At 41.3% G+C, this 26436-nt stretch overlaps 1 protein-coding gene across 5 annotated transcripts in view; it reads left to right on the top strand.

Moving 5' to 3' along the window:
- CD36 (CD36 molecule) overlaps nucleotides 1–26436 on the top strand; it is a 73822-nt gene that overhangs the window by 16401 nt on the left and 30985 nt on the right. The window contains exons 1-2 of one of the 5 annotated variants that reach the window (XM_034765680.1): nucleotides 6041–6210; nucleotides 19170–19391. In XM_034765680.1, the coding sequence (XP_034621571.1) occupies nucleotides 19272–19391 (120 nt within the window). In that variant the 5' untranslated portion in view covers nucleotides 6041–6210; nucleotides 19170–19271. Of the gene's footprint in view, nucleotides 1–6040; nucleotides 6211–13039; nucleotides 13125–19166; nucleotides 19392–26436 lie in introns of those variants that run through there. The other 4 variants (XM_034765688.1, XM_034765698.1, XM_034765669.1 and 1 more) reach the window with 4 other exon arrangements.

Genomic DNA, 26436 nt, shown 5'->3' with positions numbered 1-26436 from the left:
AGGTCTTCAGCGGCAATTTGGCGGTGGGTCCCTCGGTCCCTCTCGGAGCGAAGGTCCTGCCACTGAATTGCTGCCAAAGAATGAAGTGGTGTGGTAGGACTGGTGCCGATCGCGGCTTCCCCCCGCCCCCACTTCGCCGCTTGGGGCGGCAAAAAAGCTGGAGCCACCCCTGCAAGGCTTAACTTGGATTTAAGTGTCCAGAGGACACTTTCTACAATAAATAAAATGTGTGCAATCTTTGTGTCTACCAGGTTGCCTTTATAGATGTTTCTTCCTCTATTGTGAGCACTGAGCAATACTTGGGAATATGAATATAACAAATACCTGTTATTTGGGGAAAATGCAATAACCACACCTATCTGCAAATAAAAATGAGCCAAACCATACAGTTTGAGGCCCAACTATTATTCACAAGTTAATCCCCACTCACCTAAAACCTCCTTCATTAATCCAGAGAGATTCAGTGATGGCCAGATGAGCTCTCCTGTGTCTGCTGGCTCCAGTCCAGCAAAGCCAAAACCACCAGGGCTGCTCCAATCTGTGGCTCCCCAGTCCAATTTCATTGTCTGCTCCTCTTGCTTAGCTCCTGCCCCGTGCAGTCCCTCAAAGTCAGCTCTGCTGTCTCCAGTCTGATGACACAAAGATCCAAGACAGATCCATAAGGTCAGCTGTATATGGGGTTCTGTACTTCTAGGTAGGAAACCCAGAGCAAAACAGAGGCCCTGCTCCCTCGGACACTGCCCCTCAGACTCCTTTGTAGTTTGGCTCTTTACCCTACAGCATTGTCCTTCTGGGGCTCTTCAGAGATTAACTCTGTGTTTAATAAGAAAGTGTCTCTTCACCAACTCCCTCTACAAAACAGAGAAGTCTGGACACACTAACCTATCCCTCTCCCATCCTCTGACTTAGCATAGGACTTTGGGGCAAGCCATATAATGGTTTTTGAGTCTTACAGCTGTGGAATCCAACCAAATACCTTCTCAAATGACCCCACATTTGTTTGAACCAGCTGGGGTTTAGTGGTGCAGATGACATTGCATAGGGTCTGCACACTGGAGGGTAGAATTGTCCCCTGTGCAGAAGACTATCACATGGCCAATGCATAACTAGAGTCCCACAAAAGATATCAAAATAGTATCTAAATGGTGCAGAGGCCTAGTAGTGGCTTTTTTCACCCTGAGACGGGCAGGGTTAAGTAGAAATACCATAGTCATCACTTATCTAGCTGTTTACATTTACCAAGTGTTATGCAAGCATAAATTAAGTCTCTCACCACACCTGGAAAAGTAGGTAAATATTAATACCTTTATTTTACAGGGAGAGAAATGAGACCTAGAGGATAAGGACCTGCCTATGACTCACTAGTTATGACTAAATTTTCAAAAGCTTGTGTGGGCACAAATCCCTGTGTGTGTATTTCAGGATGCAAAAGATGGAGGGAGGAGTTTCTAAAGCGGGTGGCTGTGCATGCTCAGGGTGTTTGTGCAATGGAAGATGAAAATGATACAAATAGCTGGGACAGGTACTGTGTGTATGACTATCCATGCATGTCTGCATATTTGCTTATTTGTTTGTTTGGATTAAAGCCAGAGTGTCAGTACCTTGCAGAATACAGCCCTAAACTTTGTTTTGTTCTTGACTTGGGCACAGGAAAGTAAAATATACACAAAAACATCTGTTTATTTTACCTTAAACACAGAAATCTTTGTCATAAACAGGACCAATACATTAGCAACACATTTAGATTAAGTTCCCTTAACTGGGAATGTTTATAACATGCTCGTGAATTATAAATATACTGTAGCATAGTGCCCATACGTAGACCTGTGCAAGTAATGGATTTTTTGGTTCTCTGGCAATTAAAACATTGTCGTTTTGGATCAACCTAACAATTTGTTTTATTTTAAATTTTTGGCAGATCAAAAAAGTCAAAATAACTTAATTTGGGGTTGAACTAAACATTTTGTTTCAGCCAGAACGAAATGTTTCATTTCAATTTTGACCATTTTAATATACTGGGATTTTTAAAGGAAATTTAAAAATAAAAATAATTCTGAACTGAAAAATTAAAACATTTTTATTCTGAAAATGTCAAACCAATTTGACACTTCTGGAATTTTGTTTGTCTGTTTTTAATCAAACAACTTGGTGAAATTGACACAAATTGACAATGTTTCAGTGTCCCTGAATCTACATTTTTGTTTGCTGAGAAGAGTTTTGTTGAAAATTTTTTCTCAGTTCTACCCACATATGCAACCAGAAGGCAGGTGGTGATAAAAGTCTGGACCTCCTATCAGACATGACCTGTCACTTACTGCTATTTCAAAGAGCATTCCAGAGGCAAACAACATGCTCCTTAGTAGTAATTTCATGACCCTCGTGGAGGAGGCCTCTCTTCCAGGAGCCATTTACTAGTCTCCATCACGGGCAGGGATATCATTCAAACACTTACATCAGTTAAGTGGCAGAACTTTAAGAGGATGTTCCTAAGAATCATCTCCAGCACATTTGTACCCATCTAATTCTAAGGAGACTTTTAGGTGTATATATATCTTGAGACATGAAATACTGGCAGGCCAGAGATAGATAGATTTTAGATGTTCATGCTGAGCAAATGAGACTTTAGCATCTTCAGATGGGCACATGTACCTTTGCACGTCTGTGCACATTTGTTTTCAAGAACTCATCCAGACAAACCATATGCACTTAAAGTAGAACCATTGAATCACAGAAGTGTAGGACTGGAAGGGACCTCAATAGATCATCTAGTCCAGTCATCTGTACTCAAGGCAGGACTGTGTAATAACTAGACTATTCCTGACAGGTGTGGTTTAACCTTGTTCTTAAAAACCTCCAATGATGGAGATTTCAGTGTTTAACTACCCTGACAGTTAGGAAGTTTCTCCTAATGTCCAACCTAAACCTCCCTTAATGCAATTTAAGCCCATTACTTCTTGTCCTATCCTCAGAAGTTAAGGAGAACAATTTTTCATCCTCCTACTTGTAACAAATGTGTATATAATTGAAAACTGTTATCATGTCCTTCTCTCATTCTTCTCTCCTTGAGACTAAACAAACCCAATTTCTTCAATCTTCCCTCGTATGTCATGTTTTCTAGACCTTTAATCATTTCTGTTGCTCTCTTCTGGACTTTCTCCAGTGTGTCCACATCTTTCCTAAAATGTGCCTCCCAAAACAGGACACAATACTGATAAGGCCTCAGCTGGAGTAGAGTGGAAGAATGACTTCTCGTGTCTTGCTTATAACACTGCTGATCATACATCCCAGAATTATGTTCACTTTTTTTGCAACAGCATTACTCTGACTCATATTTAGCTTGTGGTCCACTACAAGCCCCACATCCCTTTCTGCATTAGTCCTTCCAGGGCAGTCATTTCCCATTTTGTATGTGTGCAATTGATTGTTTCTTCCTAAGTGGAGTACTTTAAATTTGTCCTTATTGAATAGCATGCAATGTCTCTCTGTGAGGTGAAGGGCTGAGTTGACAATCTGAACCTTTAATTCCAGATATTTCAAACTTGATGCTCAGACAGAGTTGAGACTTCTCCTGTGGGAGAAGGCAGATGGTCTGGCTGCAATGCTGCAGAGAGTGGCGAGGAACTTTGTGTTAGCATGTGGCAGCTGAAGGAAACTACAGTGAAAGAAAGAAAAACTGGCATATGGCTGGCTGGCAACATCAGACTGGAATGCACAGTATAAGAAGCTGTTCCCAGAAGCTGTGGGGAGCTGGCTTTTGCATAGTTGTTGCCCTGTGGTATGTGATCTTGCTGTTGTCCCTGTCCAAGGCGGCTTGGGATTGTCCTGCTGCAGCTTTTCCAATATCCTCTTGAAAGCCTAAGTGCCTATTTGTACAGAAAGGAGAGGCGTGTGTTGGATGCATGGGTGTAATTACAGGGGGTGATGCAGGCAGCACCACAAGCAGGACACACCCCCTCCATGTCTGGAATGGGATGTTTATAATTCTGCAATCTCTTCCCTATACACTTTTTTATTATTTGTAAACACTAAACTTAAAAGAAAACCTTGTTAAGTTTTCTATTGAAAACATGGTGGGTGGGGGGGGGGATGCTTCCAGCTATACCAAGGGAAGAGGGGACAGAAGTGTCTTGGTCATTCCAAAGGCTGCAAAACACCCCTGTGTGTCTTTCTCTGCCTCATTGCTATTCCCACATCCGGTGGAGCTTGAGCTACTTCACACTTTCCCCCCTGCCCAATCCCATAAACTACTAGAGTCTGCCCTCTCCTGGCAGCTCAGCAGGTGAGTGGTCAGGAAGTGACTGGCTCTCTGCCTTGCAGATCCTGACTTCCTTGTCTGGGCAGATCTGTCTCACAGTCTTTCCGGTGAGGCTGACTGCAAGGACAGTGCTGAACTACCAATGGGGCAGAAAAAAAATCCGTGGATAGGGGAGCAGCAGCAGCCTCTCCTCTCCTTACAGGGGTTAGGGAGGGAAGACCAGGGTTGGGGAGGGATATTAGAAATGGGAAAGGGTTAGACAGCCTGATTTGAGAGACAGGGAGAAGGAGTAGGGAAAGGAGTTAAGGCTGGGTGGAGAAAGAAGGAAGCTGTGGAGGTATATTTGGGGGAAGGGCAGTGACTGGGACAGGGAGCAGAGTGAATGAGGGGAGGGCTGTGAGGCTGTGGATCTGGGGGAAGGAGAGGATAGGCTACAGGATATGGTGGTGAGGGAGGGAACCAGTGGGAAGGGGAGACACTGGATGAAGGAGTGACTAGGAAGATTTCAGGGTGGGAAGGGGAACTGGAGGGACTTGAGGCTGGGAATCTGGAGGACTCTGTTGGGTGGGAAGAGTGAGCTGGAGTGCTTCGGGGAAGGAAGAGGAGAAGCATGGCAAGAAGTTGAAGGAAGCTGCTGGGAGCCCAGGTGAGGCTCAGGCAGGGAGCTGGCCCCCAGGATCCCAAGGAGGCCAGACAATGAGCAACAGCATTAAAGTAAGTAGAGCTGGTTGGAGAATTTCAACACCAGTGAAAATCTCTAGGCAAATGGAAATCAAATTCTGTGAATATTTTTTGGCTCTTTCCTTGCCCCGATGTTCTGACTAGCTCTAAAAGTCAGTGATGCGGGGGAAAGGTCGTAGGAAGTGGGATCGGGAGTTCATCATGCTCCTGGGAACTTCCTGGGGAAGTAGAAGTTTCCTAGAATAGCTGGGAAGCAGTTTTATTTCCCCCATTCTCTCGGTGCCCTGGGACTATGATTATCTCTCCAAACAAGTTTTATCCTAATGCCAAAAGGCTTGGAGTTTAGGAGCTGCTCAGTCTGCTTGCCATCACGGTCCTGAGGGAGTGAAGTGAGGCAGGTGCCCTAGATCTGGAGTGCCAGTCTGAGACTGGCCGAATGCTGGAGAAGCTCAATGCTTGTGGTAGAGAGGCCTAGCCAGTGAGTTGGGCCCAAAGAGACAGAATGGATAGCACTGATATGTTGGCCTACATTTTCTTCTTCTAGCCAATAAGGTCCCCATCCAAAGCCCGCTGAAGACTTCCATTAGCCTGAGTAGGTTTTGGATGAACCCCTGAGTGTATCCCTCCTCTACGTCCACATGCATGAGCCCACATTCTCCTAGGGGACCCCTGGCCTGTCACTGTATTTTATACATAGCTATAAGAATTCTTGTGGTGCTGTAGAGATTTAATAATGATACCTCTCCCCCTAACACCAGTGGGTGTTGGGAGGATTAGTTAGGATTAGTTTTTGTTTGCAAAGAGCTTTGGAGAGGAAGCACGACATAAGTGCTAAGTATCATTACCAAGGTTTCTTTCTCAATTAAACCTGTTCTCCTGGATAGTCCTGATACATTGCTTCTGAGCTCAGTTACTGTACTGGGGAAAGAGATCAGATGCAGGGGCTGGTTTGGAAAGGGTTTCTCTAGGCTGGTGCTTTATGTGAAGTGGAAGTGGGAAAACGGGTTAACTTTGGCCACAAGGGTTCTTATATTTCTATCTCTCATGAGACAGCTTCGTCACCAGAGGGTTTAAAAGTTCTCTGCAACTTGCTTTTCTTTCTTTGTGGCTGATGGAAGATCAACTGACTCTTAGAGGACTGGCCAGCCTGGGTTGTTGTAGGGTTGCTACAGTAACCAGATTTCTCTGTGAATAAGGAGCTAACTTTGCAGGCTCTTTTGCAACAATCCCTTTCTGCTGATGGGGGTATTGAGAGCAACTGTCTCACCATACAGGTATGTCTGTACCTTGATATGCTAAGTACAGTTTCAGAGCATGCCACTTGTTGGTGTGTCAGTTCCTTTGGGAATAGCTGTCAATGGACCATGTTGCCAGAAATTGCACTTCTATATTTAATGGAGTCTTCAGCAAAAGTTATTCACCTCATGTTTCTTGTCTGTTTAGCTCTCTATGAATTGCACATTTGCTAAGCCAAAGTTTAGGAAATAATAAAACACATTTGTATGTAGTGCTACTTAAATGAATTACTATACATGTTAATGAATAATATTTTTCTATATGTTATAATTACTAAAGTTATATGTATATATGTACAGTATGTGTGTATATATATAATATACTATATATACATCCCAGTGTACCTAAATTATTTTGCCGCATTTCATAAGTGTGTGGGCATGTATACTGTAGTTAGGATTGCGAATAGTCCCATATTACAAGGGATGTCCCTTATTTAAATATAAAATTGCCTGTCCCATACTAAATCAGTATGGGACACCTTTATTCTGTATTTCAACAGCAAGGGGCCAGTACTCACTGGTGCATCTTTCCACACCCCTGTTAACCCTGGCCCATGAGTGCGGTCCCATCTGCTTTCCCTGCACAGCACTGAAGGGCCAGGGTCAGAGGGGGAATGGAAAGATGCACCTGTGAGTAGTTTCCCTGCTGGACGGGGCCCTCTGCTGACTCCAGCCCTTGAGTGAAGCCCTGTCTGCTTTCCCTGCGCAAGCTCTGTCTGGCAGGACGAGTGGACAAGGCTCTGTGGCCTAGGCTGTGCTGAAGGGCCAGGGTCAGAGCTCTGTCTGTTGGGGGTCTGTACTCCCAGGGTGTAGCCTTTCTGCTCACAGATTCTCTGGCAATGTCCCCAGCAGAGGAGCATAAATGCTGGTTGGTGGAAGCTGCAGCAATGGGAGCAAGAAGGGTCGGGAGCCTGGTCCTGGCAGCTGAGACCACCTGCGCAGAGCCCTGTCCACTTCCCCTGCCACACAGACCCCCTCCTGACTCTATCCTGCAAAGATTGCTTCATCTCTGTACAACAAGATTGGGAGTTGCTGAGTGCTGCAAAAGCAGCAAGAAATACCTCTGGCGAATGTAGATGAGTATTAATTATTAAGTGCTAAGAGGAGGTGCTAAAAAAAATACAATGTTGGCAACCCTAACTGTATCTACACCTATATGTACTCATATATGGGTGTGTGGGTGTGGGTGTGTGTGCAAAACTTAAGTAATTATGATCTACTGCCAATAGTATAAATACTGGGTTGTACATTACATACATTATTATATTTTAGTTTATTCGTATATTTGATAAAGATGCTTATGTAAACAATTAGTGGGTTTTTTTGATGTACAGGTCCCAGGTTCAACCTAGAAAACGCAACTAAAAGTGTAATTAGAGTTAGCACAATAGGTACCTTAAACTATGGACAGATAGCTAGATATTAGTTTTCTTCTTTTGTCTCCCTAATTCATTGAGATTGCTAATAGAGCATACTATCGGAAAAACATCAAATTCATAATAACTTGGGATGTTTTCATCATCTGATTCTTTTTAACAACCCAGTATTAATTAAGAGAATGATTTTTATGCCTGTAAAAATCTTAACAGTAGTGAATTGTAGTAAACAATGTAAAATAACTATCTCCAGTTATTTTGTTACATTGTTTAAACATGACTTACAGCACCCTTTAATCATTTTTAGTGCTAGGAAAATAGTCAGTGGTGTAGGTTTTTCTCTATTCTATTATTACGTTTTGGAACAACTCAAGGCATAATTGATAGTTATGATACAGAAATATGTCAATGGTTTGATGTAAAGAGATAGGGACCGTTCCTCAGTTTATGTAAATCAGTATAATTCCATTCACCATAAGAAAGCTACTCTGATTTATACCAGCTAAGTATCTGGCCCATGTCTTTCACAAAAATCACAGAAGTCAGAGTTATTACACACCTATTAGGTCAGCTGCTCCATCCCTTTACGGTGCAGGGCTGTCCCTGACAGTATATTTCCTTGTGGTCTGTCTTGCATAGTTTGAAATGTCGCTTTATCTACAATAATTCTTCACATATTGCTCTTAATCTGTTCTATGCCCTTTGGGACTTCATCTGCTGCCAAGACAGTGTTTCACAGGGCAAGGGTTATTTTATTTATTCTAGTCTTCTTTTCCCTTGTGACTTGGGTTCTTGTACCTTGTTTTGTTTGCAAAAGCAAAGCATCTTTGCAAGGGGAAAACAAAACAAACACGAAACGTTCATTTTTCAATGTATGTGTGAGGAGGAAAATGTTATTGCCTAGTGCAAGGTGGAGATGGGAAAAATCTTCCTTTGCATAATAAAAGGCATTAAGCTGTAGGGCGCTATCTCCTCTTCAGAGCCCAAGTCACCATGTACTTGAAATATCCATGGGAAGAGGACATGGAAGGGGGAACTCCATAGCAATCCTGTCACAGACTTCTTTTTGGGAGTCATATGGGTAGCATTTCAGAGCGATCAGATCCCAGGAGATCTACAGGAGGCCTGGAACCCCTGGAACACGCTAGCCCTGGCTTCCCACAGGCTTTCTAAGAGTGTGTTTTCACTGGAGCCATATTGTCCTGACTTCCCTCCAGCTGCTGTCTTCCCTGGAATTCCCTACAAATGAACTTAGCATGGAGGGGCCTTGGACTATATTAATTCTCCCCATGACTTTCTATAAGACTTATACCCAATTGATGTGCTTGGCTATCCTGTCTGTCACCACTTCTCTAGTCACTAGATCGCTTTCACATATTTCTTTTTTCTGGGCTGGGGACTATGTAGCTTATCTAGACCACTATTTGGTTCTTACATTTTTATGAGCCAGCAAAGGCAGACTGGACTTCCCTCTCCTCACGAATAGTACAAATTAGAAGCTATGCTAGTGGGTGTGGTGGCTTGCCAGAGGAGAGGGAGGGAACCCAGCCATTAATTCTCTGCAGAGGAGTTAGCAATGGGCGGTTGCAGTGAGGAACTCAGTGCAGCGTGACTGGGGAGATGGCTGTGCCTCCAGAGGAGGAGACCTGAAGGACACATGGAGAGATGCAGCAATAGAAATAATTAATAATAATAATAGTGTGTGGAAAAGGGAATGTTGCCTTGGTGGCATCATTTATCTCAGTTCTCTCAACCCTGCAAAATGTCTCCAGTTGGATTTGGCTCTATACTTGGATGGGCAGATGGAAGGGTATTTGGTGCACCCATGCAGGATGTGAAACTGAGCAGCATTCTGGGAGTCAACAGCTGGTGACAATGCACTGAAAACAAGTCTTATACAGGAACTGTATTGGAAGGTGGCTTTCAAAGGACCCCGGTCATATTCTCTCTCTCTCTCTCTCTCTCTCTCTCTCTCTCTCTCTTTCTCTCATTTTAAGAGGGCCCAGCTCTAGCCCTCTGCCCTTTTAACCCCCAACCCAGGAAAAAAAATCCTTAGCAAATACAGATCACAAAATGGTGTTCCCTTTTCATATCTCTCAACCTTAAAACCTGCCACTATGCAACAGAAACAGCTGGGACACATGGCAAGTGGTCAAAATGTGAAACAGTTGGGTTTTGTTGCATGTTGTGCTCTGATTGACAGATTATGATGATCTTGAACTACGACGCTTGTTGTTAAAGATGTTTTCTCTCTGTGCAAATAAGCTTGTTTTTAAAAAGAGAAGTGGGAAATCAGGCATTCTATCATGTGTAGTCACCAAGGTCTTTTTTAAACAAGTGGTTGGTTTGATTCACAGACAAGGTAAGTCTTCACTGCACACTGCTTTTTGCAGCATATAGAGTATATTTATATACGCTGCACGCCACCCTAGGAATGTAAACAGTACGGCACTGCTTAGGCAAGCAGAGTAAAGACAGAGTCTGCACAGCTCACTATGTGCCTGAGACACGCCTCCCTTTCTACACTGCTAGTTTTAGCAGTCTGGTGTCCCCCTGCTGGAGCCTTTCCCTGACTCAGGGAACAGCTGTGGCAAGGGGAAGACAGAGGTGAAAGGCTCCCTACTGCCAGAGCCTTTCTCTGCTGCTTCCCCCTGGCTGAACCTTTCACTGATGCGTGCTGCACTTTGTTTTTCACTGAGGCTTACAGATACGCATATCCTACACCCTACCTCAGGTGGTGTGCAGTGTAGACATTGCCACAGAAAACATCTTTAGACAGAGATTTTATAGTGATAGTTGTCAGTTATTAACGGGAATTGCACTAGCGCGGTGATAGAAAGAGCCAAGGAACCAGTGCAGAGGACTGGGCCTCCTCCACCCCCAATGGATGGCCTAGTCTATGCCGTTTCTCCAGCTCCACACACAACCCAGGGGTCGGCCTCACCATGTTGCATGATGGACACTTGACAAAATTACCGTACTTAGTGATGGACATTGGAGGTGGGTGGGAGGGTTGTCATTCCGTCATTCAATTTTTAAAAAAATTACCACGGACCTCAAAATTTTCCCCACTGACACGTTGCTGACCCCTGACACAACCTGCAGGATCTATTGTGGGGAGGGGATGGCCACTCCCTGTTATTCCATGGGGAAAGGAGTCAAACCATGGCCCTGATGAAAGCATTCAAAGTCATGGAGTTTCCTTGCCCTGTGTAGGGCCCTGTAGGGCTTTTTGAGACTAACACTGATTTTTTTTAAGGGCAAGAGCTGAAGAAAGTTTGTGATACTACTTTGCTTAGGTTGCAGTGCACAAGAAAGAGGCCGCAGTCTACAGTGGAAAAGAAAGCACCCAACTTGTTGAACTCTGACACAAAACTGTCCATAGAAATAATAGCCTGCTTCCTGTCCTTATTAGCTCAATATAATGAGGGGAAAGGATGCAGACAAGGATAAGTAAAAAACACATCAAAGCTCTTCTGACTAATTTGAACTCAAATCAGCGGGGCCGGATGCTGTTCACCCGAAGGTACTGAAGTAATTTGCTGAAGAAATCTCAGTCATTGGCAATAATATTTACAATATTTAAAAAGGGGTGGGGGAGGAGGAGCAGCCAGGGAACTATAGACTAGTCAGCCTGACTTCGATACCTGGGAAGCTACTCAAGCAGTGTATAAAACTTGCAATTTGCAAATACCTGGAGGGTGAAGGGGTGATCACTAGCAGCAAGCATGGATTTATCAAGAAAAAAATCATGCTAAGCCACTTGGTTTCCTTCTTTGACAGGGTAACTGGTTTGGTGGGAATGAGGTGGACATAATATACCTGGACTTCAGCATGGTTTTTGATACAGTCCCACATGACATTCTGATACATAAGCTGGAGAATTGTGGGCTTGACAGAACTAACATTAAGTGGATACATAATTAGTTAAACAACTGCAAACAATGAGTAACTATTAATGGAATGATGTCAGAATGGAGGCAGGTCTCAAGTGGGGTTCCATAGGAATCTGTTCTGGGACCAGTGTTTAACATTTTTATGAATGACCCAGATGTAGGAATAGCGAGCATACTGATCAAGTTTGCAGATGGCACAAAGGTTGTCAACACTTTGGAGGGTAGAGCTAAAATTAAGAGTCATCATAATAAATTGGAGAACTGGGCTAGAGATAACAAAATTAAATTCAGCAAAGACAAATATAAGGACTACACTTAGGGAAGAAAATGCACCAATACAGAATGGGGGGAAACTGGCTTAGCAGCATCACTGCTGAGAAGGATCTGGGATTTGTGGTAGATCACAATCTTAACATGAGTCAACAAAATGTGATGCTGTTGAAAAGAAAGCAAACACAATTTTAGGTTGCATTAAGAGAGGCATAGCATGCAAGTCACAGGAGGTGATAGTACCACTCTATTTGGTGCTGGTTAGGTCTCAGCTGAATTGCTGTGTCCAATTTGGTCACTAATGTATAGAAAGGATTTAGAGAAACTGGAAAGGATCTGGAGGTGAGCGACAAAATGATCAGAGGGATGGAATGCAAGGCATATGAGCAAAGGCCGAAGGAACTGGGTATGTTTAATATGGAAAACAGGAGATTAAGAGGGTTTATGATAGCGGTCTTCAGATACTGGAAAGGCTGCCATAAAAAAGATGGAGAAAAGTTGCTCTCTTGCCACAGAGTGCAGGACAAGAAGCAAGGGGTTCAAATTACAGCATAGCAGATTTAGATTGAATCTCAGGAAAGAAAACTTCCTAACCGTAAGAACAGTAGGACAATGGAGCAGACTGCCTAGGGAGGTTGTAGAAGCGCCTTCACTGGAGGTTTTCAAAAGGAGGCTGGAGCCATCTGTCTTGTATGGTTTAGGCACAACAAATCCTGCATCTTGGCAGGGGGTTACATTAGATGACCCTTGCGGTTCCTTCTAACCCTATGGTTCTATTATTCTAACTCCACCCGTGACAGTAACACCTGTGATTACATTTGGGTTATAACTTTTCTGGCGTTATGATAGCCCAGTGCCTGCAATGAAAACACAGTGTTTGTATAACAAAACAATGACATCCTAAGAATGTTTTTAAAAAATAATGAGTATGCTAAAGAAGCATGGAATTTATTATTATTCAGATCCATCCTTTTAATCTGGCAAAGGGGCAGGATGTAGAACAGATGACCCTGAACTAAATGAGTTTCCCTTTATCTCCCTGGCCTCTGCCTTACTTGGATCAGAAGTTGACAAAAAATGCAGTTGCTGAGTATTTTACCACCAGATATTGGTAATAGGTTTTAGTCAGACTGTAAAAATAGATGCCATACAGCAATACTACATCACTTTCCTTCTAGCAAATGATAATATTCAGGGAGGTGACATTTCTGGAATATATAAACCCTCCCACAAGTTTGGGGGTTGTGTTTTCAGTGTGGGGATTTAGATGCTCATCTCCTGGTAACACTGAAAGTCATATGCTGAATCCTGGTGTATTTAGCTGAAAATCAACTCACTCTCTTTCAAGGTAAGTCATATGATGGAAATGTAATAATGAGAGGAATCTCCACCTATACAGTCCTTGGTTTAGTGGGAGAAGAGATCCCCAGGATATTTACTTGTAACTTGGTGGGGAGTGGGAGGGAGAGCAGATTTTGAAAAGTTAAACTTATTTAAATGACACTATCAAATTAATTGTGTATTAAAACAAACATGTTTTCTTCCCTATTAATAACAACTTATATTCAGGGTTGCCAACTTTCCTCATTTTATTGCAAGTGTTGTGATATTTGGTGGTTTTATTAAAGCTCCGGTTCCTTGTCATGGGACTATGTGGGAATCAGAGCTTTGATTTTTTTAACTAAAAGTAAGATTGTAGCCCTCAGTTGTGGAGAGAGCTTGAAAACGTGACTTTAATGCACACCAAAGGATCAAACAACAGAAGGCAAATGAAAATAACTCCTAATGTACATTTTTTAAACATCATGGCTTTTAAGACATGATTCATAATTTTTGAATACATGAGGTTGTCAGAACTGTTTATTATTAACACTGAGATGTTTCAGAATCCATGTAACTTTTCACTATTGATGCTATTTGTTTCCCATTTGTATTTCCCTCTGCTGGGACAATGACCATAAAGCAGTGGTCCCCACTCCTCCTTACCCTTGTCTGTACCCCCAGCCCCACCGGGACCAGGAGTGGGACCACGGTTCCAGGAGGGGGGGATGCGGACAGGGGCAAGAGTGCCAAGGCTGGGGCCACAGCTGGGGTTGGGGACAGGAGTGGAGTTTTGGCTGGCGCCAGGTGCCCAATGGGTGCGGGGCCAGGGCCAGGAGTGGAACTTGGTGGTGCCCCCTTCCCGCCCCCTGTGGGGGGGGGGGGGTAGCCTGGGCCCCAGCCACACCTCCTGAATGTTCCTCCATGCCCCCATAGGGGGGCATGCCTGACAGTTGGGGACCTCTGCCATAAAGGATGTCAGTTTTGCTTTCAGGACAATAGGGCTCCAATGTCTGGCTGTTGCTAAAAATTGTAAGGCAGTGCTTATTTGTTTAAAAACAACTGTCTGAGAGAATGTAAAGAACATCCTAGGAGAAGGCTGATACAGTTCTTAGGTTTTTGTAAAGGCTTTTTTTTATACAGTCTAAATTTTGGGCTAAACTTGATTAGGCAGTGTTCCTTTAAACAGGCATTCATAACACACAAATAACCCTGCTAAATGAACCCAATGAACAAAGTTTTAAGGACTTTTTTTTTGTTTCCCCCACTATTCAGTCGCTCCCTAGAGGCTTGAAAAGATATTTTAAGCTGTTCTCATAAAATAAAAGGGATTTCAAAGATCAACTTCATAGACAGCAACAAGTATAAAGACTTAAATTATCTTCATGCCCAGCATTGCAGAAGGGGATTACTGTTGGATAGTGGTGCTAATGCTAAAATCAGTTTGTTAATGTTAAAATGAAATTGTTTCTTGGCACCATATATAATATTCTGTTTTTCATAATATATATAACATAAGGATGGAGTGGATGTGCTCTGAACTGGAACTTGTTTTATCAATTGTTATGTAATATTTTTATCTTCATATGTTATTTAGCTGTAAAATGATGCTAGCTAAGGGTTACATACTTATTTCTATCTGCAATTGAATGTTGTCAGTAACCTTGTAGTTATCTGAAAGTAATTAGCTATTACACAAGATTTCTGAATTGCATAACTTGGGATGTGTCTAGACAGTTATTGCATTTTATTTGGTAGAAAAGTGGTGAATGCTTTACAGTTACAAAAGTAGGGAATTATAACAAAAGTTATTACCAACCAATTGGCAAATCGAGTTTGCTACTTTCATAAGTGCATAGATTTTTTTTAAGGCCAGAAAGTAATTTTAGATCACCTAGTCTGACCTCCTGTATAACACAGGCCAAAGAATTTCACTAGAACTGGTCAGAAAAACTTTGATGGAACAATATTCTGTTTGGATATGCAGTTCTATTGAAAGTGAAATACCAATTGGAAGTTCAGATAATGTTAAAACGTCCTGTTTTAACAGTTTTGGAACAACACATTATAGATTATGCTATAATGCAAATAACTAAAGTCAAACTTGAAACAAGATGATATATATTTTAGAATTTTCCTTCATAATTTTATAATATTAGGATTTAATTCAGATTGAGAACAAAGCCAAATTGACATCTTTGCAATATGGACTTTTTGTCCTCTGCAGAGCTATAAATGGCTTGTGTTTGACTAAATCATATCTTCCAGAAAGGCATTCAATCTTGATTTGAAGATATCAAGAGATGGAGAATCCTCCACTTCCCTTTGTAGTTTGTTCCAGTGGTTAATCACCCTCCCTGTTAAAACTTTGTGCCTATGACTAACTAGAGTTTAGCTCCCAGCCATCGGCTCTTATTATGACTTTCTCTGCTAAACTAAAGACCCTTTTAGTAACTTGGTATTTTCTCCCTGCATAGTGTATTTATACACTATTAGCAAGTCAACTCTCACTCTCCTTTTTGATAAACTAAACAAAGCTCCTTAAATCTCTTACTGTAAGTTTTTTTTTGTTTTGTTTTCCATCCCACAAATCATTACTGTGATTCTTCTCTGCACCATCACCAATGTGTAAACATCCTTCTGAAAAGGACACCAGAACTGGACACAGTGCTCTCATATCAGTCTTGCCGATGCCATATACAGAGATAAAATTGCCGCCTTCCTCCTTCTTGCTCTTCTATAGTTCATACATCTAAGGATCATATTAGGCCTTTATGCCATAGTGTTGCACTGGGAGCTAATGTATGTCCACTATGGCCCCTAAAATCCTTTTGATAGTCTCTGCTTTCCAGGATATAGTCCCCCATTCTGTGGGTATGGCAAGCATTCTTTGTTCCTAGATATTTGATCACGTATGTTTACTTAACCCTAAAAGAAAACAACTGCTTTACAATTAATGTAGCCTAAATCATTCACATCATATTAACAGAAACTGTTAAGAATACAAAGTAGTAGAGGGAGCAACTTGCAACATGCAAGAAAGAGCAGTTTTGCTCTTACCCTGGGGTCTCAGGTGAATAAAAAGTTGGCAAGTTCTGTGACAGTGGTGAGGTCTGAAAATAGTATAAATTAAGAACTAACCCACTTTTTTCTCCTGAGTTCTACTGTATCTGGCACCAACTGCAGCCGTAGGCCCCAATCGTGCATAGTGTCAATGGGAGCTGAGGGCTCATCACACCTTGTGGAGCCATATTTTTGTACACATACTTGTCAAGGTTGGCCAGACCCTAAACTGTGCTAGCACCTGCTAAAAGCAAGGATCAGGTCCCATTTGAAAACTGAGGACCTTCCTGTTTCTAGCACTGAATGGTCATGGTTTAATGCATGTAATCATATATTAAACCTGCCGTGGATTGAAGACTGAATAATGCACATCCTACACTGCATACCAAGGCACTATAATGAGAGGGTGGAGGTCAGGGAGGGACAAAGGAAACATTTTTCTAGCAGGCAGATTTTCTAAAATGGCAGCTGTATGAAGCTGCTCAGATGTTTGGAATGTTAAAATTAACAGCACAGATGGATTAGTGGGCGAATGCAGAGGAGGTGCATCACAAATTAAATATATCACATGGCTCTGCTCTTTACCTCGTTATCACAGCATTTGTGGTATCTAATCTCATCCTATTTGATCTGTGCAGGTATTTAGAACACGCCCTTCCTGATGGTATATGAGCACCCATCATATGGTATCATTCTGCAGGTAGAACTCTTGCTGACAGCTCCAAGGCCGTGGCATGCCTATTCAGAGCACCACATATGCATTTGCTTAACTTCAAGATCATGCTAAATGCCACTGAAGTCAGTGGTCAAATTAAGCATGTGCTTAAATTCTGTCATAAATATGGATGGATGGAAGCATGTGCTTAAGATCTTCCCTGAATCAGCATCCGGGACTATTCTTCAAAGGCACAGTAATAACATATGATTTAATTATTACTAATATTATCATATTGTTCTCTTGGGGTAACATAAGCTGATATCAGTGCCCCATTGTTCTAAACACTGTACAAACAGTACATAGTAACAGCCAACCCCTGCCCTGAACAGCTTACAGTCTAAATCAGGGGTCAGCAACCTTTCAGAAGTGGTGTGCCGAGTCTTCATTTATTCACTGTAATTTAAGGTTTCACGTGCCAGTAATACATTTTAATGTTTTTAGAAGGTCTCTTTCTAGAAATCTATAATATATAACTAAACTATTATTGTATGTAAAGTAAATAAAGTTTTAAAAATATTTAAGAAGCTTCATTTAAAATTAAATTAAAATGCAGAGCTCCCCGGACCGGTGGCCAGGACTCAGGCAGTGTGAGTGCCACTGAAAATCAGCTTGCGTGCCATAGGTTCCCTACCCCTGGTCTAAATAGACAAGACAGACAATGGTTGTGGGGGACAGGACATAATATAAAAGCAGAATGAACAATGGGATGGTGATATATGTCATGTTAGTTCTATGATTCAGAAGGCTTTCAGTGGCAGGAAATTAGAGAAACAGAAAGATGTCCCCTGCCCACCCTTCATACAAGAGGGATAGATGAAAGGAGAACAGGTGGGGGAAAAGAGCCGGGAGGGCAGATTGAAGTGAAGAGACTGTGAGAGAGGGAACTGGGGTGAACAACTAATCAGCAGATGGAAAGAATGCCCAGAGTAAAAATGGAAGTATATACCCCTTTATTTCTAAAGTACTGCCCTGCTCCCCTGTCAGCACATGCACACGCCTAGGGACTCGGGACACTGCACAAACACTTACAAATACATTATGGTTAAGAACATTAGATGGTTTTAAACTGTAAGGACACCAGATAAACTATTTCAACAGCCACACGCTGCTTATGAGGCTTTATCGTTGCTTTTACTGAGCTCTCAAGGAATCTTCTGTTTGTGCACCTCCTAAGCCTGCCTTGCAGCAAATGCAAATCTGCATTCTTTCAGTGGAGCTATACTTACACCAGTTGAGGACCTGGCCCTCTGTGTTTTAGAAGAATCTATTCTCACTGAAGCTTTTATTTAAGTATATCAATTTTCTGACTCTTTTAATTTCAGTGATTCCTGCAAAAAGTATTAATTTTTTGTAACTCCTAATTTAGCAATTCTGACAAATTTTTGTTTTATGCTGGCATTATATCACTGACTTCAGTAGGTTTACTCCTGATTTACACCAGTGTAAGTGAAAGGAGAAATCAAGCCTAAGGAAAAAGGTTCTATTGACACACATCTGCTCTTAGATACACATGCATGTTTGCCATTTGCCCTGGTTCAAATAGCCTTATTTATACCACTGTAAATCCAGAGAACGTTGAAGTCAATTCAGCTACATCGGGAGCAAACCTATCAGGTTAAGCAGAATTAGTGCTAATTCATGTCTTCATTAATTTACCTAAGGGCAGGGCAGAGTTTGGTTTATTTAAAGTTTATTTTAGGTTGTTTTATGAATAGTAGATATTTTCTGCATGAAAAGTGAAGGATTCAGTCAAGATGTAGCTAATCAGGGCATAAACGTACAGCTTGTTGGAGTCACAAAGATGTGGTATGCACAATTTGCTAGAGGCATTATTATGTACTTTAAAACATTGCCTTTCTTTTTCACTACCTGCAACTGGCCACTGACAGAGACAGGATTTCAGAGCAGATTCCTCAGTGGTCTGATCCAGTGTGGCTAATCCTATGGTCCAAATTCTTTAGTCCCTACTCGGTCCAAACTCTCATTGCAGTCTCAACACTGTGGTAGGAGTTTTGACTGAACAATGATGGAAGGATTTGGTTGGATGAAATGAAAATAAAAATGAAAAAAAGTTCCCAGTGTTGCAAGCAGTAGAACTGTCAAGATAACTTCATGCAACAAATAGTTAAAGTGCCAAGGAGTCGAGAAATAACTTTTTTCCTACCAAGACCTCATAGATAGAGGAGGTTAGTTTTAGTATGTTAAAACCTATCTTCCTATTTGTTTCCCATCATGTACTTTGCACTTTGAGCTCTTGATAATGATTTTTTCTCTCTCCTGTTGTATGAGCAGTTTCTGTCGGTAAGATCGGTTGATGCATCGGGACCACACAGTTATACAAGGACCTGAAGCCTAGAAACAAGCTGCCAACGCGCACACTGAACAACAAGCAGCATGGGCTGTGGCAGAAACGGTGGGCTACTCACGGGGGCTATCATTGGTGGAGTACTGGCTGTGTTTGGAGGTGCCCTCATACCAGTTGGAGATTACCTTGTTAAGAGGACAATAAGAAAGGTACAAGTTATGTTCTCCTTTAAATCTCATATCATTTGGGGTTATTTTGAGTCTCAGAACTTTGGTTGGGAATATCTTTTTTCCAGTTTTGAGAAAATTTGCACAATACTGCAATTAGACCTGAGGGCTTTTCTTTACTGTGAAAGTGAATTCAGGCTGATCCAAGGTTTTAGAAAATTGCACATGCCAAAAATGGTATTTCAACATAAGTTCATTGTTTTTCTTCTATTCTCTCTCTATTTCATGTTTAGCATGAGGGGAAAGTGGTAAGAAATAGAATCAGAAATGTAGGGCTGGAATGGACCTTGAGAAGTCATCTAGTCCAGCCCCCTGCTCTGAGGCAGGACCAAGTATACCTAAACCATCCCTGACAGGTGTTTGTCCAACCTGTTCTTTAAAACTTCCAGTGATGGGGACTCCACAACTTCCCTTGGAAGCCTATTCCAGATCTCAACTATCCATATAGTGAGAAACTTTGCCTAATAGCTAACTGAATATTCCTGGTTGGAAATTAAGCCAATTACTCCATGTCCACTGAAGGTGGGACAAGGAGAACAATTGATCACCCTCCTCTTTAGCACAGCCCTTAACATATCTGAAGACTTTTATCAGGTCCTCCCTCAGTCTTCTTTTCTTAAACTAAACATGGCCAGTTTTTAAAAAACTTTTCCGCATAGGTCAGGTTTTCTGAACCTTTTCTTATTTTTGTTGCTCTTCTCTGGACTCTTTCTAGTTTGCCTACATCTTTCTTCAAGTGTGGCACTCAAAAAATGGACACAGTACACCAGCTGGGGCCTTACCAGTGCTGAGTAGAGAGGGACAATTACCTCCCTCGTTTTACATACAACGGTACTGTTAGTACACCCAATAATATTAGCCTTTTTCACAACTGTATGATACACAATGTATCACATTGTTGGCTCAAATTCAGATGGTGATCTGCTATAATCCCCATATCCTTTTCAGCACTGATTTACCACTTATTCATCAGTTTGTATTTGTGCATTTGATTTTTCCTTCCGAAGTGTAGTACTTTGCTCTTGTCTTTAGTGAATTTCATCGTGATTTCAGACCAGTTCTCCATTTTGTAAAATGTTATATTAAAGCTGAATTTTCTGATCAAATAATTTACTGTTAAGCTGCTCTGTGTATAGCTAACACAGAATCTGGCAACATATATTGTAGATAGGACTGTCCAGAAAACACAAATTCCAGTTTGCAAAAAATAGTGAGCTTTCACCATCTTTCTTTCTGAACCTCTCTCTGGCTTCATGAATATTTAGTTACTGTGGGACAGCTTCAACAGGAGAAATTGAGAGAGAGACTCTATAGCTCAATGGTTAAAATATTTACAAGGAATGTGGGGACCTTGGTTCAAGTCCTTGTGCTCTCCCACATTTGAATCTTCATTGGAAGTGAGTGACATGCACAGTTGGTGTAAATCTGCATAGCTCAACTGACTGTAATAGAACTACACCAATTGGCCCCAATCCCACTGCAGTCAATGGGACTTTATCCCAGTGGCTAAAGTTTAGCATGTGCATAAGTCTTTGCAAGATTGAGGATCTGGCCCATGCAGTTTTGGAAGCTAGTATTTTTTTTTTACTGTTACTTTATTTCCTTTGTTTATTAATGCTCAATTGCTTACTAATCTCTGAATCTTTCCCCCCCCCACATATGGCCCAATTCGGCAACAATGTAGCCACCCACTTAGCTTTAGCTAGTAGGAGTATTCTCAGTGATGTTAGGTTCTGATCCTGCAAGGAAATGTCTTCTGCTTGACCCCTATGCCTGCAAAGAGCCCCTTCAAAGTCTACAGGAGTCCAACGGTGCCTGCCTCCTTGCATGATCAAGGCCTTACGTACTAGCAGGACAGTGTGCAGAACAAGGGAAGTGGTGCCTAATAGAGCTGGGTGGCGAAACATATTCCATTTTGTGGAGGATTTTGCTATTTTGAAACTTTGGTTTCATTCCAATTTGAAACAAAAATTTAAAATTTAGAAATTTTCCACGGAAGGGGATGAAGCTCTAGGGTCCCTGGCTTTGGGATGGTCTGCATGGTGCACTGTCCTAGAGCCGCAGGCCCTGGAAGATCAACTTCCCCAGCAGCCCACCAAGCAGCTGCCCAGGAGCCAGGTGAGTGAGCTGGCAGGAAGCCAGACAGGTTTCCACTGGACCCCTGGTTTAGTTCCAGAGGAACTTCATCAAAATCAAACTGTCTCCACAATATGTTTTGATTTTGATGAATTGGCAAATTCCAACAAAAAACTGCTTCACTGGAATTTTTACAACCAATTCTAGTACCTAGTTTTGTTCAGATGCAGGGAGAAGCCACACAATAGCTAAAAACAGTGGTGTGTCTCACTAGGTATTTAATCATACTCATCTATCAACATTTTAGGAGATAGAAATCATGCCACATACATTTTCACAAACATTTTATAATTGATTGAAACTTGGAGGAACATATAATAACATAAGAACGGCCATACTGGGTCAGACCAGAGGTCCATCAAGCCCAGTATCCTGTCCTCTGACAGGGGCCAATGACAGGTGCCCCAAAGGGAATGAACAGACAGGTTATCATCAAATGATCCATGCCCTGTCACCCAATCCCAACTCCTTGCAAACAGAGGCTAGGGACACCATTCCTGCCCATCTTGGCTAATAGCCATTGATGGACCTATCTTCAACAAATTTATCTGGCTCCTTTTTGAATCCTGTTATCGTATTGGCAAGGAGTTCCAGAGGTAGACAGTGCATTGCGTGAAAAAATACTTTCTTATGTTTGTTTTAAACCAGCTACATATTAATTTCATTTGGTAGCCCCTTGTTCTTGTATTATGAGAAGGAGTAAATAACACTTCCTTATTTACTTTCTCTAGAACACTCATGATTTTATAGACATCTATCATATCCCTACTCCCTTAGTCGTCTCTGTTCCAAGCTGAAAAGTCCCTGTTTTATTAATCTCTCCTCATACGGAAGCCATTCTATACCCCTAATCATTTTTGTTGCCCTTTTCTGAACCTTTTTCAATTCCAATATATCTTTTTTGAGATGGGGCAACCACATCTGCATGCAGTATTCAAGGTGTGGCCGTACCATGGATTTATATAGCGGCAATATGATATTTTCTGTCTTATTATTATTGATGATTCCCAACATTCTGTTCGCTTTTTTGACTGCCGCTGCACATTGAGTGGATGATTTCAGAGAACTAATCCACAATGACTCCAAGATCTCTTTCCTGAGTGGTAACAGCTAATTTAAACCCCATAATTTTATATGTATGGTTGGGATTATGTTTTCTAATGTTCATTACTTTGCATTTATCAACATTAAATTTCATCTGCCATTTTGTTGCCCAGTCACCCAGTTTTTTGAGATCCTTTTGTAGCTCTTCACGGTCTGCCTGGGACTTAACTATCTTGAGTAGTTTTGTATCATCTGCAAATTTTGCCACCTCACTGTTTACCCCTTTTTCCAGATCATTTATGAATATGTTAAATAGGACCAGTGCAGATCATTGGTCAACACCACTATTTACCTCTCTCCATTCTGAAAACTGACCATTTATTCCTACCCTTTGTTTCCTATCTTTTAACCAGTTACCAATCCATGAGAGAACCTTCCCTCTTATCCCATGACTGCTTATTTTGCTTAAGAGCCTTTGGTGAGGGACCTTATCAAAGGCTTTCTGAAAATCTAAATACAATATATTCACTGGATCTCCTTTGTCCGCATGCTTGTTGACCCCCTCAAATAATTCTAGTAGATTGGTGAGGCATGATTTCTCTTTACAAAAACCATGTTGACTATTTCCCAACAAATTATGTTCATCTATGTGTCTGACAATTTTGTTCTTTACAATAGTTTCAACCAATTTGCCAAGTACTGAAGTGAGGCTTATTGGCCTGTAGTTGCCAGGGTCACCTCTGGAGCCCTTTTTAAAAAATTGGCGTCACATTAGCTATCTTCCAGCCATTTGGTACAGAAGCTGATTTAAATGATAGGTTACAGATGACAGTTAGTAGTCCTGAAATTTCACATTTGAGTTCCTTCAGAACTCTTGGGTGAATACCATCAGGCCCTGGAAACTTATTACTGTTTAGTTTATCAATTTGTTCCCAAACCTCCTCTAATGACATCTCCATTTAGGACAGTTCCTCAGATCTGTCACCCAAAAAGAATGGCTCAGGTTTGCGAATCTCCCTCACATCCTCAACAGTGAAGACTGATGCAAAGAATTCATTTAGTTTCTCTACAATGACCTTATTGTCTTTGAATGCTCCTTTAGTATCTCAATCGTCCAGTGGCCCCACTGGTTATTTAGCAGGCTTTTTGCTTCTGATGTATTTTAAAAAAAATTAGCTATTACTTTTGGAATCTTTGGCTAGCTTTTCTTCAAATTCTTTTTTGGTCTTTCTAATTATATTTTTACACTTCGTTTGCCAGAGTTTATGCTCTTTTCTATTTTCCTCAATAGGATTCATCTTCCACTTTTTAGAGGATGCCTCTTTGCTTTTCACTGCTTCTTTTACTTTGTTGTTTAACCACGGTGGCTCTTTTTTGGTTCTCTTACTGTGTTTTTAAATTTGGAATATACATTTAAGTTGAGCCTCTATTATGGTGTCTTTAAAAAGTCTCCACGCAGCTTTCAGGGATTTTACTTTTGATACTGTACCTTTTAATTTCTGTTTCACTAACCTCCTCATTTTTGTGTATTTCCCCTTTCTGAAATTAAATGCTACAATTTTGGGCTGCTGTGGAGTTTTCCCTGCCACAGTGATGTTAAGTTTAATTAAATTATGGTCACTATTACCAAGCGGTCCAGCTATATTCACCTCTTGGACCTGATCCTGTGCTCTACTTTTAAGCTGTATATCACTGATATGATCTTGAGATATACTCAGATTTCTGGACATTAAGTATTTACTTTGGATTAGACCAGAACATTCTTTTAATCTCCTTCAGTTTTTTGGAGTATTTATGTTGCTAACATTATTGTACATTCATTTACTTGATACAGATATATTTTTGAGATTACTTTTGCAACAAACATATCTTTGCAAATGTCTACATGAGTTTTGTGGCAATGATGCATATGTATAAATTCTTAACTTGTGATTTTTAAATGAGATCATCTTTAGCTTCTTTCTGTTTTATTTCTTTGTGATAATTTGTTTCAGATGCTTGAATTTTTCACTATTCAGCTTCTCTGATTAAGAGAGAGCACCACACTGAATTACAGGGGTTAAGTGAAAAAGTACTCTGTAAAATGGTGCTGTAGGGTTCCATTTTTATTATTATTCTAAATCTAATATGCACAGTTGAACATTGAAAAGATATGGCTAGTTCTGCACACTCATACTGAGCCTGACTCAAGATGGATTCCTTCTTCCTTGTGGATCATCATCACCAGTCAAACCAGTTATGATGAAAATTTCTTCAGGAAAGTTTCTCAGGTTCAGGGCAGAACATTCAGAAAATAGAGGGAATGCAGAATAACCAACACTCTGATGGTTTAGAGCACTCAGCTGGCATGTGAGAAATCTAGGGTTAAGTCCATACTCTTTATGATTCAGAGTAGGAATGTGACCCTAGGTCTTGTACTCCCCAGGCGTACCCACTGAATTACTGACTATGTGGGGGTCTCTAGCCATCTCTGCTGTTTTGGGGTATCTGTGATTTTTTTTTTAAATGAAAAATGTATGTCTCTGTTTAATGCCAGAATGGAACAAAAACAAATTTTGAAACCAATATTTTTTTCAGGAAATGGAATTGTCACTTTCTGTCCAGCTCTACTGCTGAGAGTGAAAATGTTATTTTTATAAAGTTGCTTTTGAGAATAGAATCATAGATCCATATTTCAAAGCTTTTCACACTGGGCTCAGATTCGGTGGGAGGACAATAGCTCTGAGTTAATCCCTGTGGAATGTAGAGGTTCATGGTGGCTCTGGGAGATGTACCGTAATTTGATATACATCCAGGTTCAATTAATTTGGCTTAAATTCTTATTGCTGGGATTAAAGAAGCAATGGTTTAACAAATTAACTTGCCCTTTCAGCTTCTGAGGGTCGAGATCTGACACTTCACATTTATGGTGAATAAAACAGTCACAAACTAACTTCTTATTGACTTTTATCCACATCATGCAATCACCAGGAGCCTATACAGTTCACCCCAAACAAATCCTATTAAAGCAAATGGACTTTGACATGAATAAAATGGGAAAAGTTTTGGATCCACAAATTAATACCATTAAACAGGCTTTGCCAAGAACAGCTGAATTATGTCTTGCTGGTCTAACCTGAGGTACACAGAAAAAGCCATGAACAGAAGCCTGAATAATGCCAGTGCTTCACATGTTTCTGCCCTCTGGGCCAGACCCTGCAGCCTTTACTGAAGTCAGTATGAGGTTTGCCTGAATACACTGCAGGATTTAACTCCATGGCAGTTCTTCCCTTTCACTAAACATATTTATTTCCATTTCAAATGTTTTTGTTTTTACTCCAATACTTTTGAGGATAATAAATCCCAAACCTGATGCACTTAGTAGTTTGACCTTTAACTCCACCATTATCTCCTAGATAAGGGTCTATGGGCAGGTGCTTATCATAGCCTGCTCTAAAACAAAGTCCACACAGTATGTGGAATCAAAAAGTCACCATTCCTGCAGTTCAGCTTTCTTAACAAAAACATGGCAATAGTAAACATCAGCTAAAACATTCTCCCCAGATTTTGCTGCCTCTAGGGGCCCTAGCCTGTAGAAATGGCAGATAGCCAGGACACTATAATCAGGGTAAATGCAAGTCTGTCTTTATTTCCTGTTTACATGGATTCTTTCCTCTTTACTATATGCCCCCGACCTATGCCTATACTGCAGCTGGGAGAGCCTCCCAGCCTGGGTAGACAGACTCATGCTAGTTCCATTCAAGCTAGTGCACTAAAAATAGCTCTGTTGATATTGCGGCTTGGGCGGCAGCTCAGGCTTTCAAGCCCACCTGACCCCCTGGTTCTGTGCCTGGGTCACTAGTTCAGG

Source organism: Trachemys scripta, chromosome 1 (genome assembly GCF_013100865.1).
Source record: "Trachemys scripta elegans isolate TJP31775 chromosome 1, CAS_Tse_1.0, whole genome shotgun sequence".
Taxonomy (NCBI): Eukaryota; Metazoa; Chordata; order Testudines; family Emydidae; genus Trachemys; species Trachemys scripta.
This window is presented reverse-complemented; position numbering and strand designations above follow the sequence as displayed.